The following is a 13,016-nucleotide window of genomic DNA, read 5'->3' as shown; positions in this document are numbered from 1 at the left end:
TTAAAATTCTCTCTCATTCCAGTGGAATTAAGAGCTGAAAGGATCCTACCCCAGAATTGTCAGCATAAATTTGTAGCTGTTGTAGTGTACAAAAAGGAGATAATGCTTTTTGAGTGCATAAATATTACACAGCTCACCACATTTTGAAGTCAAGTGTTTATTTTCTAGATTGATATACTTGCATGTCTTTAAATGTCCCATTAGAAATAATGAACACTTGGCTGTTCAAAATCTAAACCTGTAGTTTTTTGTGTGTACAGTGTAATGTGCTCAGATATTCTACTCTTTTATTATCCTTTTTTTTAAAGTCTTAGTGTCAATCTATTTTTATAAATTGAACAGTTTTTAAATCAGTTTCCTATTGATCATGCATTTAAGGAAGTTGGCTTTTAAGCTTGGACCTGTTACCTTTAAATTGATTGGTACGTGTAATGAATCTTGCTACACCAATTAGTCCCTCCTCCCTTCTCTTACAAAACCTCTCCCTTCACTCTAATTTCTGGTTTCTATTCCCATTGCAGGACACACAGTCAGGATGTGACTCAGAGCATACTTGGAGTACCCATTCTAGTAGAAGAAGTTGGCGTTACCCCCCCCCCCCTCCCATCTGAGGGTACCGAAGAAGTCATTCAGAGGGGTGCCTGTTCTTGTCCCCTTCCTTCCTGAAAAACAGCTCCCTACTTTTCCGTCACTTGCACACCGGAACACAAACAGGTATACAGGTCTTTCATAATGGTATACAAGGTTTTAGTCATAATTAAAAAAAAAAACAATCCAGATTTTCTGTTAATTGAAAAATATTACTTGAAGGCAGTGGACATTATTGGTAATTACTCAAAATAATTATTAGCATAAAACCTTTCTTGGTGACGAGTAATGGGGAGAGTTTGATGGTATAAAACATTGTGAAAAACGGCGCCCTCTGAAGTGCCATAGTTTTTGAGAAAGAAGTAATTTTCCACGAATTTGATTTTGAGACCTCAAGTTTAGAATTTGAGGTCTCGCAATCAAGCATCAGAAAGCACACAACTTCGTGTGACAAGGGTGTTTTTTCTTTCATTATTATCTTGCAACTTCGACGACCGATTGAGCTCAAATTTTCACAGGTTTGTTAGTTTATGCATGTGTTGAGATACACCAAGTGTGAAGACTAGTCTTTGACAATTACCAATAGTGTCCACTGTCTTAAAAATGCAACCAAACTGGCACATTGATATCATTTGTGAAACTCTACTTGTAAGTAAACTACATAGATCTTGAATGTTTTTTTTTTCATATATTTTGTGATGTATCACTGGTTCTGGTCAAGGAGCATTTTGATCTGTCCTTATTGGAAACTCTCTAAAACCCATAAAGAGAATATTACATTTTAGCAATTAACCTTTACAATAACAAGCATTCGTCAAATCATAAAGCAATCTTCGTCAGCAGTTTTCCTCAATTCACAACAAAATTGAGGCAGGGCGGAAAAATAATCAGGTTCCCATTCATTGGGATCAATTATACATGCACCACTATCACAATGTCTACAGGGAGCCTGACAAAAAAGTGTTTGCAGTTTAAAAAAAGGTCTTTTTGTTAAAGTCAGGTGTACTGTAACTCATTGTTCATCTGCTGAAGAATTCTCCCCTTAGAAAAGAATTCCTCTTACTCTACTTAAAACCTATGCTTGCGTTTGTTAGTCATATCCTAAAGCCCATAAATACTGTTATCTATATTCACATGTAGCACATCAAAAATTGGTGAGGGGAAAATATGTTCTTCATTCACCAGATAATCCCCATGAGTAGGAAATATTTAATTATGGGTTAAGTTTTTGTATAATGAGATGCCTGGTTCACCTTTAAAGGGGGCCACATGCTGAAACCCAACAAACTTTTTCTTCATCTAACGACACCGTTTAATCTGATGCGATGCTTTGATCAGTATGCAGTTGTGTACTGTAGGTTCTTCTGTGTATGCTTGCTTGTCTTAACGACGCAGAATGTGCTCTTTTCAGATTGTCAAACTGCATCATCGATGTTCAAAACTGGTTAATCGCAAACAAACTTCTTCTGAACAAAGACAAAACTGAATTTTTCATTGCTGCTTCTCATCACCAGAAAGTTCTCAGCCACTTGACTGTGAACGTGAACAACACAACATTTAAGCCATCTCAAACAGTGCGAAATTTAGGCGTCTTTTTCGACAGCTCCATGACAATGAGCACACACGTCACACGTACATGCAAGTCCATCGACTATCACATCAGAAACATCTCCAAAATACGCAAATATATTGACACAAACACATGCCACGCTGCTGCCAGAGCCCTTGTGTTGTCTAGACTGGATTATTGTAACTCTCTCCTCAATGGTATTAAGCAAGCTGACATTGACCGTCTACAAAGGCTCCAAAACAATGCTGCACGTATCATTTTCTTGCAACCCAAATACACACACGCATCCACTCTTCTCAAACAATTACACTGGTTACCAGTTAAACAACGCATCACCTTCAAAACATCAGTGAACATGCACAAAGCACTCTCTAACGTACTTCCACAATACCTTACAGAGTCGCTAAATTTCAACAAACCTGGCCGGAATGGGCTCCGCTCCGGCCAGAATCTAATAATCCCTCGCACACACAAAATGGCAGGGGACCGGTCCTTTTCAGTCGCTGGTCCCCGGTGCTGGAACGCCCTACCAAGTCATATTCGGAACACCAACACACTCCAGACATTCAAGAGTAAATTAAAAACACATCTATTCTCATAATCGTCTTTTCCGTAGCACTCTTCCAGCGCATTGAATTTTGTAAAATGCGCTTTATAAGTCTTGTTTATTATTATTATTATTATTATTTGTCTTATAATGAGCAGACAATCTGGTAACATTAATGACATGTCATTATGTGTACAGTGCATAAAAAACCTTGTTTTTAGCCATATGTAAAAGAAATTAACTTGTACTCTCTGCAAACTACAGCTTGCAGCAACCGAAGAATCGTTTGTACGAGTGTTTCCAAATTGGAAGGAATATTATACATGATCATTGTATGCTAGTTGTAGATGCTACATTGTACAAAGAAGGACTGTAGCTTTTTACTACACACATAAAATTGTGTTGATATTGCACATCTGATCGTCTTGACATCCATTACGCACATGAGCAAAGATAATGCTTCGTAAAGGGACCATTAAGAGGGTACACAGTCATTGAAAGCGAGTCAAGCATTAGTTGATTTGTTGACGGCTGTGAAAGTGCAGAGGATAAATCAGCGTGCAGTTGTGGATCTCGTGATCATGGTCATGGGGAGTCGATGACGACATTGTTACTCATACGCAATGATCAGCTTGAAGATGCGTTGCCATGAGCGGATTCATTGAGTTGTGTACTGAGTGTGATGTTGATTGTCTAATGACGTTGAATGTTGTGTATATGTGAGGGGCACACAGCTGTTTGTTTTGAGAGTCTTGTCTTTGTTGGATGTCTTGGCAAGAAACCTTATGAACCAATGTGACTACGGGTTTCAAATATTATAGAGTCACTTAGTACATGAAGTTCTAAACATACACGTGTTAAATGTCACCTCTGATTTGTTTACAGAGCATGATTTCTTCAAGTGATGAAAATTTGAATGTTTGATGTCGATACTTGCAGTTTGACACAGGCTCTTAAACATCAAACATACATAAAGTCGCTTGTATAGGATCCGGGTTTGTGATTGACTTGCCCTTAGAAGATTTATTTAATATCCAATTGCCATGAAACACCCTCAGAAAATATTCAACTGGCAACTCAAGTTGGATTCGAACCCATGACCTAATTACCATTGCGTGGAAGAATTTCCCATCATAGTTACATCATTTTACTTTTTACTTTTAAACAAAGGAATCATGTATGCTGTCCTTGAGAACAATCCTGCAGCCCGCAGTGATTGTACAATCCTATCACTGTCTTGGAAGGGGACAGTACCAGAAAGCGAGAAAGACAAGAGTTACACAAGGAAACGTTGCTACACTGAAGGCTGGCTAGCTACAGGGAACTTAAAGGGGATTGTCGGGGCTACCTTCACATCAAGTCACTCCAGGAAGAGCAGCACTTCACCATCAAGGACTAACTTCAACTTACGAGGTCATAACAGTGAGGTAAAAAGCTACGTGTGTTTGAAAAAAGTATAGAATACTGGGTTTTTTTTCTTCTGAAATGGTCAGCTCGAGACACTCAGGCCTGTATGCTTTTTTTTTTTTGAAAGGGCAAAGGTACCAAGGCATTTCCTCCTTGGTAAAGAGCAAGCTACACGTATGAGGAACAAGTGTAAGAGCCTTTCAAGTGTACCAAGGCAATGTAGGGGCATGGAGGCAATCGCCTTTGTTGCCTTCTAGTATCAGGCCGTGTCTTTAACACCTTGCTAGGTTGAATCCCTTACCTAAGTGTCCCAACGGAAATCATTTCTTACGGGGTGCAGAAAAGTAGAAAAAAGTGATTAGTATGTTTAAAACTCAATTAATCTGTTGCAACATTTAATAGTCATGTGTGAAAACACATTACGCTGCTTTGCTAACTCTGTCATGAAATCTCGTCAATCATTCTGTGTTTCCGCTTCTGAAGATGATGCTCATGTGTTAAGTCTATTAGTATTGAAGACTGACGGGTGTCTTCCAAACACTAGTCACTTTGCCTTGTGGAACAGACCTAATGTTTTTCCCAGCTCATTAATTTACATTTGACCTTGGGTTGGGTTTAGTTTTCAAATTTGAGGTTTTTAATTAAAGCTTACGTCACATGTAGATATTGGTAAAGCAGAAATGATATTTTAACTTCGGTTCTTTACAGACAGGGCACAATTTGATTGAGATGCCACATGCAGGAAATACTGCTTTCCATGTGTTGAGCAAATGGCAGCAGGGAACCAGTCAAAAACACAGTGAATGGCAGTGGGTGTTCGCTGAACTCTGGTTTTTCTGCTAAGTAAAATGAGTCTGTGCTTAGTCATTTTGATAAGGTATTGTCTTTCTCAAAAGCATGTCACAAACTTTGGAACATCATCCCCATCAGCACCAGAAACTGCTCTTCTCTCACTATTTTAGTTCATAGATTTGGGTGTTGGAAGGCTAATGGGGGGGGGGGGCTTCACGGCAATCCTGCTGATCAGCAAACAACCAAATCATATTTATGGCCTTTGGGGAAAGGAGCGATCATTGTCCTTTTGTTTATAGGAAGCCTCTTTAGCCCCTCTTAGGGGTTATTAGTTTTGCTAGATCGATGTGAAAAAAGCTTCATACCCGTGTGTAATACGCTTTACCAGACTGCTATGAAAGGGGTCACTTTTCATAAGATCACTTACTATGTAATTTGTACTCAAAACCTTTCTTATTTTCAACACCATAGTTATTTTTCTATTCTTGTTCAGCGCTTTGATCTCCACTGTAAAAGTGCTTTATAAACATTGGGCTAGTATTGTTATTTATCAGCGCAAATCTAAAACAGAAAACTTACAAATGGCATTCGTAAGTTTTCTGTTTTTAGATTTGATGCACATCGATCTTGTGTGGTGGGTGGAAGTACGTCATACATTTTAACTCTGTCTGATTAGGGATCCAGTGCACGTACATAACACTTGATGAAAACATAAACATGTAAATTAGTCACCTAATGTTGGTTCACTGACTAATAAAATGGCCGGTCAATGCACTGCATTGCAGCGTGAGTACAAGCTCCTAATTCCTTCGCATTATTCAGGTTTTCCACTGTGTTCTAGCCTCGGACACGCTGGAGGAAATCAGCTAATCCAGCAATCATTCTGTTCCATCTATACAGTCTGGATATGGTTGTAATTATTTCCACAATGTGATGACGCGCTGAGCGATTGTGTTGGGCAAGAAACACCTGCATTCTGTGTGTGTTTAAATAGTCTGCCTTAATCATCAATATTTCCTTTCAATCGATACTGGTAGGACAGTTGTTTGGAAATCTGTCTTTCTTTTCACTGGACACATTATATGCAAGTGTTTCTTTGAGTTTATCTATCAGTGGTTTGCAGTTGAATATCAGATGTCTTCTCCTGAATGCTTTATCATTCAGGGCAGGGAAAGTATCCAATCACAATGGGTACCACACATGACAAATCTAAAGCAGGCAACGGATGTTTTAGATTTGAAAGAGAAAAAAAACATGTAAATAGTAGATCAGGTTTTATTTTTCAGTGTTTCTTTTTTATGATAGCACCTGGCACCAGCACATTAATGTACATGATACATGTACCCTAGTGGTGTGTCGTGGCTGAGGTGATAAGAACACCGGACTCAAGCTGGTGTTTCTCTGCAGAGTTTGGGTTTGACTCCCGGTCGCGACACTCATGTCCTCTTGTAGCAAGACACTTGACCATTATTGCTGCATCTTTCCGATGGGTACAAAACGTCGTTGGTCCTGTGTTTTTTTAGTGGGGCGTTTTGGGGCACTAAGCTTGATGCATGTTTCTACTACTTCAAGCAATCCTTCTTCAAATATTAAATAAAGTGTCTTTAAGAAGCAAACAGTTAAACAAGTCACAAGTTGAAAGGGGCAATAATTTGTAGGAACCAGTTGCTCATGACTTGACGCCTCTATTGTGGGTCACCATGCTTTTTAGCATGGCGCATAGTGTGTAGAGCAGCCACAAAGCCAATTGAATTGCATATTTGTACATTTAAATTAACCGATTCAAGGAGTTGTGATTGAGTAATGTATGCTGAGAAAAACAGTGATGCAGTTAGATCGATCACCCGTGGGAACGAGGTTGACCTGGGTCCAAAATGATTTTACTTTCTAAAGCAATTAAATTGCTAAGAACCATTCAGCAAAACAATTTGAAGTACATGTATATGAATGCTTTGTATTTAGCTCTTTTAAAATAAGTCCCACACTTTATGTTGCAAACTAAAATATGCCGGCACTACAGCCAGTTTATCTTAGTTGTTGTGTCTCAAGCCAAACAGTACAGACTGTGTTAGCTACTTGTGTCCAATGTAAAATTATTATAGTCTTCATCATATAAAACCTTGGCACTCAAGCTCTAACCATCACTTACCGTTATTTTTAAACAAAACAATTTAAACAGAAATCACTTATTGTGTCTGTGAAACATGAGCCTGCTGGAAAAGAAATCCATCCAGGCAAAGGTTCTTGCTCGGTCATTATGAGCTGCTAAACTGGAGCAGACCTAATATTCCACATTGTTAGGTCTGGGAATGAAGCGTATGTTTTGTGTACCTTGTGCGGATGCATTACGTTGCAATGTATTCATGTGTACTATCATTGGTAAACATGTTTAAAACAATCAAATTTTCTGTACTTACTGAAGCAATCTTACATTAATTTTCACTTCTCTGAGACCTTGAACTACATGTACGCCTTCCTGGGAAGAGTTATTCCTAGGAAGAGTAATTTTCTTGAAGTAAAGGGCATTTCCATTGTAAGGAAAAATACAATCAAATAATATAGAACGAGGCACCAAAAGTAATGACCTAAGGTGAGCAATTAAGAAAACTGGTATTTTCTAAGGTCAGGGGTCTGTCCCTCCTTTGCAATTCAACACACAGATTTACACATGGTCCCTTTAGTGTCTGCCAGAAGCATCATCTGTACTTAAACAGGGTCACACTGCATAATTGAGAACACTTTGTACATAGGTGGCACTACTGCAGCATCTGTAAGCAGATGCAGCTCTCACTGCAAACAGGGTTAAAGACACTGGACACTATTGGTAATTGTCAAAGACCAGTCTTCTCACTGTAGTGTTTCTCAACATATGCATAAAATAACAAACCTGTGTAAATGTGAGCTCAATTGGTCATAATCGAAGTTATGAGACAATAACGAATGAAAAAACACCCTTGTCACACTGAGTTGTGTGTTTTCAGATGCTCTGATTTTGAGACCTCAAATTCTATATCTGAGGTCTCAAAATCAAATTCGTGGAAAATCACTTCTTTCTCCAAAACTACTCCACTTCAGAGGGAGCCGTTTCATACAATGTGTTATACTATCAACCTCTCCCCATTACTCGTTACCAAGTAAGGTTTTATGCTAATAGTTATTTTGAGTAATTATCAATAGTGTCCACTGCCTTTAACTTACAAAATCTCTCAAGTCAAATTACAAATTTACCCTTTTTCCTTACCAAAACAGTTCTTATGTGTATATTTTATGATGTAATCAATTGACCAGCCAGAAAAACATTTTACGAGTGAGCTATCTTTTTTTTAAGTCTATGGAATAAAAAAGATAAACATTTTGTTTTCATATTTATTTGATACTTGTGTCTCAAATTGACAACACATGTTGCAAGAAGTACATCTCTGGGATGAGAGTGTTTTACATTGTAAAGTATAAAGGTCCATCCAGCCTTGTATCGTTAGTGCCAGAGAAAATGTCTTGAGCAAAATGGCAAAGGGCGACCCATGGGCAGTGGCATTACATACAAGGGGATGTGCATTCACACATTAAATACCACTGACATGTTCCTCAGCATGTAGGCTTGTGAATGTGGTTTGCTGTATTCAGGATCAAACACCATGCTGTATTCATGCTGTTTATGAGAATGTGTGTTTGCTGTTTGGTTGTTTTCTGTCACTTTTGATACAGTTCCTTGTGTCTGACAAAAAGGAACTTGGGAAATAGTTTCATTTCAATACTTTGTAAATAACTAGGCATTTGAACTTAACATCTGATAAGGGGATTTCCTTCTTTTTCTTAAGTATTGGTTCCATAGAAGACTTTAAAAACACTCTGCAAAGTTCTTCTCTATTTTTGCAAAGAACTGACAGAAAATGAAACTGCAAGTAAACATGTATTTTTTGTAGTTGTAAAGCACTTTCTAATGTCTTTTTTCATCGTTATTAAAGGCAGTGGACACTATTGGTAATTACTCAAAATAATTATCGGCATAAAACCTCACTTGGTAACGAGTAATGGGGAGAGGTTGATAGTATAAAACATTGTGAGAAATGGCTCCCTCTGAAGTGACGTAGTTTTCAAGAAAGAAGTAATTTTCCACGAATTTGATTTCGAGACCTCAAGTTTAGAATTTGAGGTCTCGAAATCAAGCATCTGAAAGCACACAACTTCGTGTGACAAGGGTGTTTTTTTCTTTCATAGTTATCTCGCAACTCCGATGACCAATCAAGCTCAAATTTTCACAGATGTTTAGATACACCAAGTGAGAAGACTGGATTTTGACAATTACCAATAGTGTCCATTGTCTTTAAATCTGCATGCATCCATGTGTATCAACTATGCGTTCAATATGAGTAAAAAAAAAAACCAATGATTTCATATTGCGTACCGCATGCATTCACATATGAACAAGTAATTTGATTTTGCCCTTCTCCAAGGTACTGTAATGATTTCAAAATTCAGCTGTTTACATGAAACTTAATTATATTTCTAAAGAGTGTATCTCCAATAGTAATTACTGTCTCTGAAATTGTTTGATCATTTCTCAACTAGGTAGTATTTTGAATGTGAAGGTACCTTTTGAACCTACACACGTGTACCTTTTATAAAAAAAAATCTGAATTTGCCTGCCACAGCAATTTCCTAGAAACTTCTGAAATGCATCTATAGAACATTATGATGATGACAATATTCAAAGAATTGTGTGAGTAAATTTTAAAACAGTAAAAAGTACAGGAAACGACTTCGTTGCCTGAGCTATTTCATCAACAACAAGAAAGACCTGTGTACATTTCATTTCTAATTTTAAATTGGAAAATTTGTTCTTAGATAAATGTTGTAATTGAGAGAAACATGAGTGTTTAAACATACGTACATTGTATTGATTGATACTTGTAAATTGATTCAAATGCTGGCGTTTCTGCCTTAAATGTCAGTGAATTAACTACAGCGCAAGGAAGTTCATTCCTGAAGGAACAAAGCAACTTTCTTGAGTAAAGGGAATGCAATTAAATTGGAACGTCTGTAGGGGCATTATCAAGGGGCAACAAGTCCCAGACCAGCATCTCCATCAGCCATGTTGAAAGAATTATATTCTTATAATTACACAAAAGTTTTGAAGCAAAAAAAGGCAGCTTGGTCAAAGGGGTAAAGTTGTTTTTATCTTGGGTGTGTCTACCTATTGACATGAATACTTTAAATGGGATCTGGATGGTTTGATGAACAGAGGATGCCCTCAGGGTATTTGTTTAAAATATCAGTATGGAAGTCCATACAATGGGAGAATAAAGAAAAGTTCTCAATCTACTGGGTTGTGTATAAAGAGCGAGGACAGGCTCACTTCTCTTTCATTAGGGCTGCTGCTATAGCTAAAAGAACACAGTCAAAACTATGGAAGAATAAAGAAAAGTCCTTGATTTACTGGATGGAAAATTGTGTGTCTATTTGAGGAGGGGGGTAAGGGAGAAGGGGGGGGGAGGGGGTTGATAATGAATCAAAACATCTGTAGATTTCAGAGTGTTCAACAGTATCTACAGTAAGAGCAGTCATGAATTACCCAGTCTGATTAGCATGTACTTTGATATCTTCTGGGATTAACCTGGAGTCTGCTGGATTTGGTAGGCGTCTTTCGGCATAAGACGTACATGTAGAAACATTTCATATGCGTGTACATGCTCTACATGTTAGATACATGTGCTCGTACATGGTAAGATCTTTCAAATTAGTCTGTGTGTCTCATAAAGGGTTTAGAGTTTCATATAGTGTTTTCATACTCACAAAAATCTCTTTAAAGTGCTTTTTCATGTAGTTTCTTGAGCATCCATTTTTTTAACCCAAGGGAGGAAGTAAAGTTACAAAACATTTACTCTAATTTACAACAATGTAGATCGCAACACTAGTTTTTACGTCAGCGCTTTAAATGTTTGAACTCTGTTAAGATAGGCAACGGATCTGGCACCATGTTTACAGGGACACGTTGCCTTGGATCGGGTGAGTTGGTCTTAGAAAAGCATTTGAAACCGTTTGTTACAAAATCCAATGGTTTGAAAGAAGTTTTGAAAGTAGAATATAATGATCTACACAAACACAGGCCTGTATGCTTCATTTTTGAAAGGGCAAGGGCACCAAGGCATTTTCTCCTTGGTAAAGGGCACCCTATGAGGAAATTGTAATTTTCTACTGTAGTATTTCAAGGGCACCAAGGCAATGACCAGGGGTTATGGAAGCAATCGCCTTTGTTGCCTCCGTGAAGAATCAGGCCTGCAAACATGCCAATGATGTGTTGTTAAAAAGAGTATTAAACCAGTCCCTACCTGGTTGCATTGGTTTTCCCCTCTTGTTTGTTTTCCGCCCACATTGAACATTTCTTCTTCTTTTCTATTACTATCCTGTTATTGGCAATTGACAAATGCCACTAATGTGTAATCAAATCAATAAAAATAAAAGAATCTGAGACCCCAATCCCACTGGACCCGGCATTAATCTCCCAATTCGAGAAAAGGGCGATCAACCCAGGTCAAAATTCAACTGGTTCAACTGGATAGTGACCAAAGTCATCCATTTTCCATATCAACCAACTGGTTTGGACTAGGTTTAACTGTGTTCATCTAGGTTTAAATTATAAACCAGTTTGTGTCTGTCCATTTTCCATAGTAAACCAACTGGTTTTAACTGTGTTTAACTAGTTTATCAACTGGTTTTCAACTAGTTCCAGTTAAATCCAGTTTAACTAGGTTCAACTAGAATTTCGACCTGGGAAGACCCCGAAGGGGCGATCAAAGGGTGATCAAAGAGAAGTAAGTTCCAGTGGGAACGCGAGGGGCGATCAGGATCTGACCGTGCAATTTTGATCCTCCTCGGGAGTAGGATTAAAGCGGGATCTGATCGCCCTTGTGGATTAATGGGCGATCAAAAGTCTAGTGGGACAGTGTTCTTTTGAATCCACTTCCATTCCCGAAAAGGGGGATCAATGCGCGGTCATACTCAAGTGGGAATGCGACTGTGATTTCACACCTCCCTGCAACTAATCTTGTTGCGGGATCCCGATCTCGCAGCTGTGGATCCAGTGGCAACGCTGTGATAGTGTACAATTTAATAATTACTAAAAGTATTACTAATACTAAAGTAGAAAAAGTTCATTTCAGAATGGTTCTCCTGATATAAATGTTTATCAAATACGATTAAATTGTTGTAAAACCAATTTTGTTCAGGTTGGCAGATTTTTGAAGTAAGGTTAAGGTTATCACTAATGGACCAGCCTGTACACACAGTATGTTTACCACTTGAGAACTGGCAGGCATGAACTTAAAGCTACACTTGTACGAGTACAATAATGTACCCCCCTTTTCTCTGGAAATTCTTGTTCCCAACCTGCAACTAGATGTCCAACACTACCTTGCTATCACTATCTCCACTTTGCAAAATCTAACTCAATCACGGAACATAACCTGAACCTTATTAAATCAGGGAAATATTCAGCGTCTATTTAGAAAGTTTCTTAGAATAAAATTTCCCCATCCCCGCACTTGTCCTCGGGCGGAAATTTCTCGTCTCACTTCTCTCACAGTTGCAGACAGATTCAAAGTCCTTTTTTTTTGCCTTCTGAGGGGTTGGAGAACGACCACTCACTCTGCAGTTTCTTCTGCATATCATGCCACAGTAAGAGGGCTCTCATATTTGCTGTAGTGTGCGACATACACATCTCGACCAACACTTCATTTAATTTCTGCTTTTGTCCGTGGGCAAGTAAACAAAAGCAGCACACATTACATGTAGGACACTCTTCTTTTTCCCGCCGTCTGTTTTTCTCGAATGTGAAGGCATTTATGCAAATGTGTGATCTTTAAGGAAGCGTAGCCTACAGGATGTAATATCCTCCTAGTTTTAATAGGCGATGAATTGTGTACGGTACTTGCTTCCTTAATCTTGGATATGTTTTCATTGGGGAAAGCATTATAAAAGCATTCTAATAAGTAGTTTGGAATAAGAGGGCTTAAGATCTTTACTATTGCATTCATAAATACTCTGAAAATGTCTCAATCTGTTTACATGTATTTATTGCAAAGTAATAATCCTTTTTTTAGAATATTTATTGAC

General features: G+C 38.2%; 1 protein-coding gene across 1 annotated transcript in view; it reads left to right on the top strand.

Annotated features, from left to right (window-relative positions):
* The window catches only part of LOC117296349 (tubby-related protein 4-like), a 58,166-nt gene that overhangs the window by 6,837 nt on the left and 38,313 nt on the right, over positions 1-13,016 (top strand). Inside the window, exons 2-3 of the mRNA XM_033779231.1 lie at positions 522-714; positions 3,876-4,132. Of these exons, the coding sequence (XP_033635122.1) occupies positions 3,881-4,132 (252 nt within the window). The 5' untranslated portion in view covers positions 522-714; positions 3,876-3,880. The remainder of the gene's footprint in view (positions 1-521; positions 715-3,875; positions 4,133-13,016) is intronic.

This window comes from Asterias rubens, chromosome 11 (genome assembly GCF_902459465.1).
Source record: "Asterias rubens chromosome 11, eAstRub1.3, whole genome shotgun sequence".
Taxonomy (NCBI): domain Eukaryota; kingdom Metazoa; phylum Echinodermata; class Asteroidea; order Forcipulatida; family Asteriidae; genus Asterias; species Asterias rubens.
Note: the sequence above shows the minus strand (reverse complement) of the source record. Positions and strands in the feature narration are given on the sequence as shown.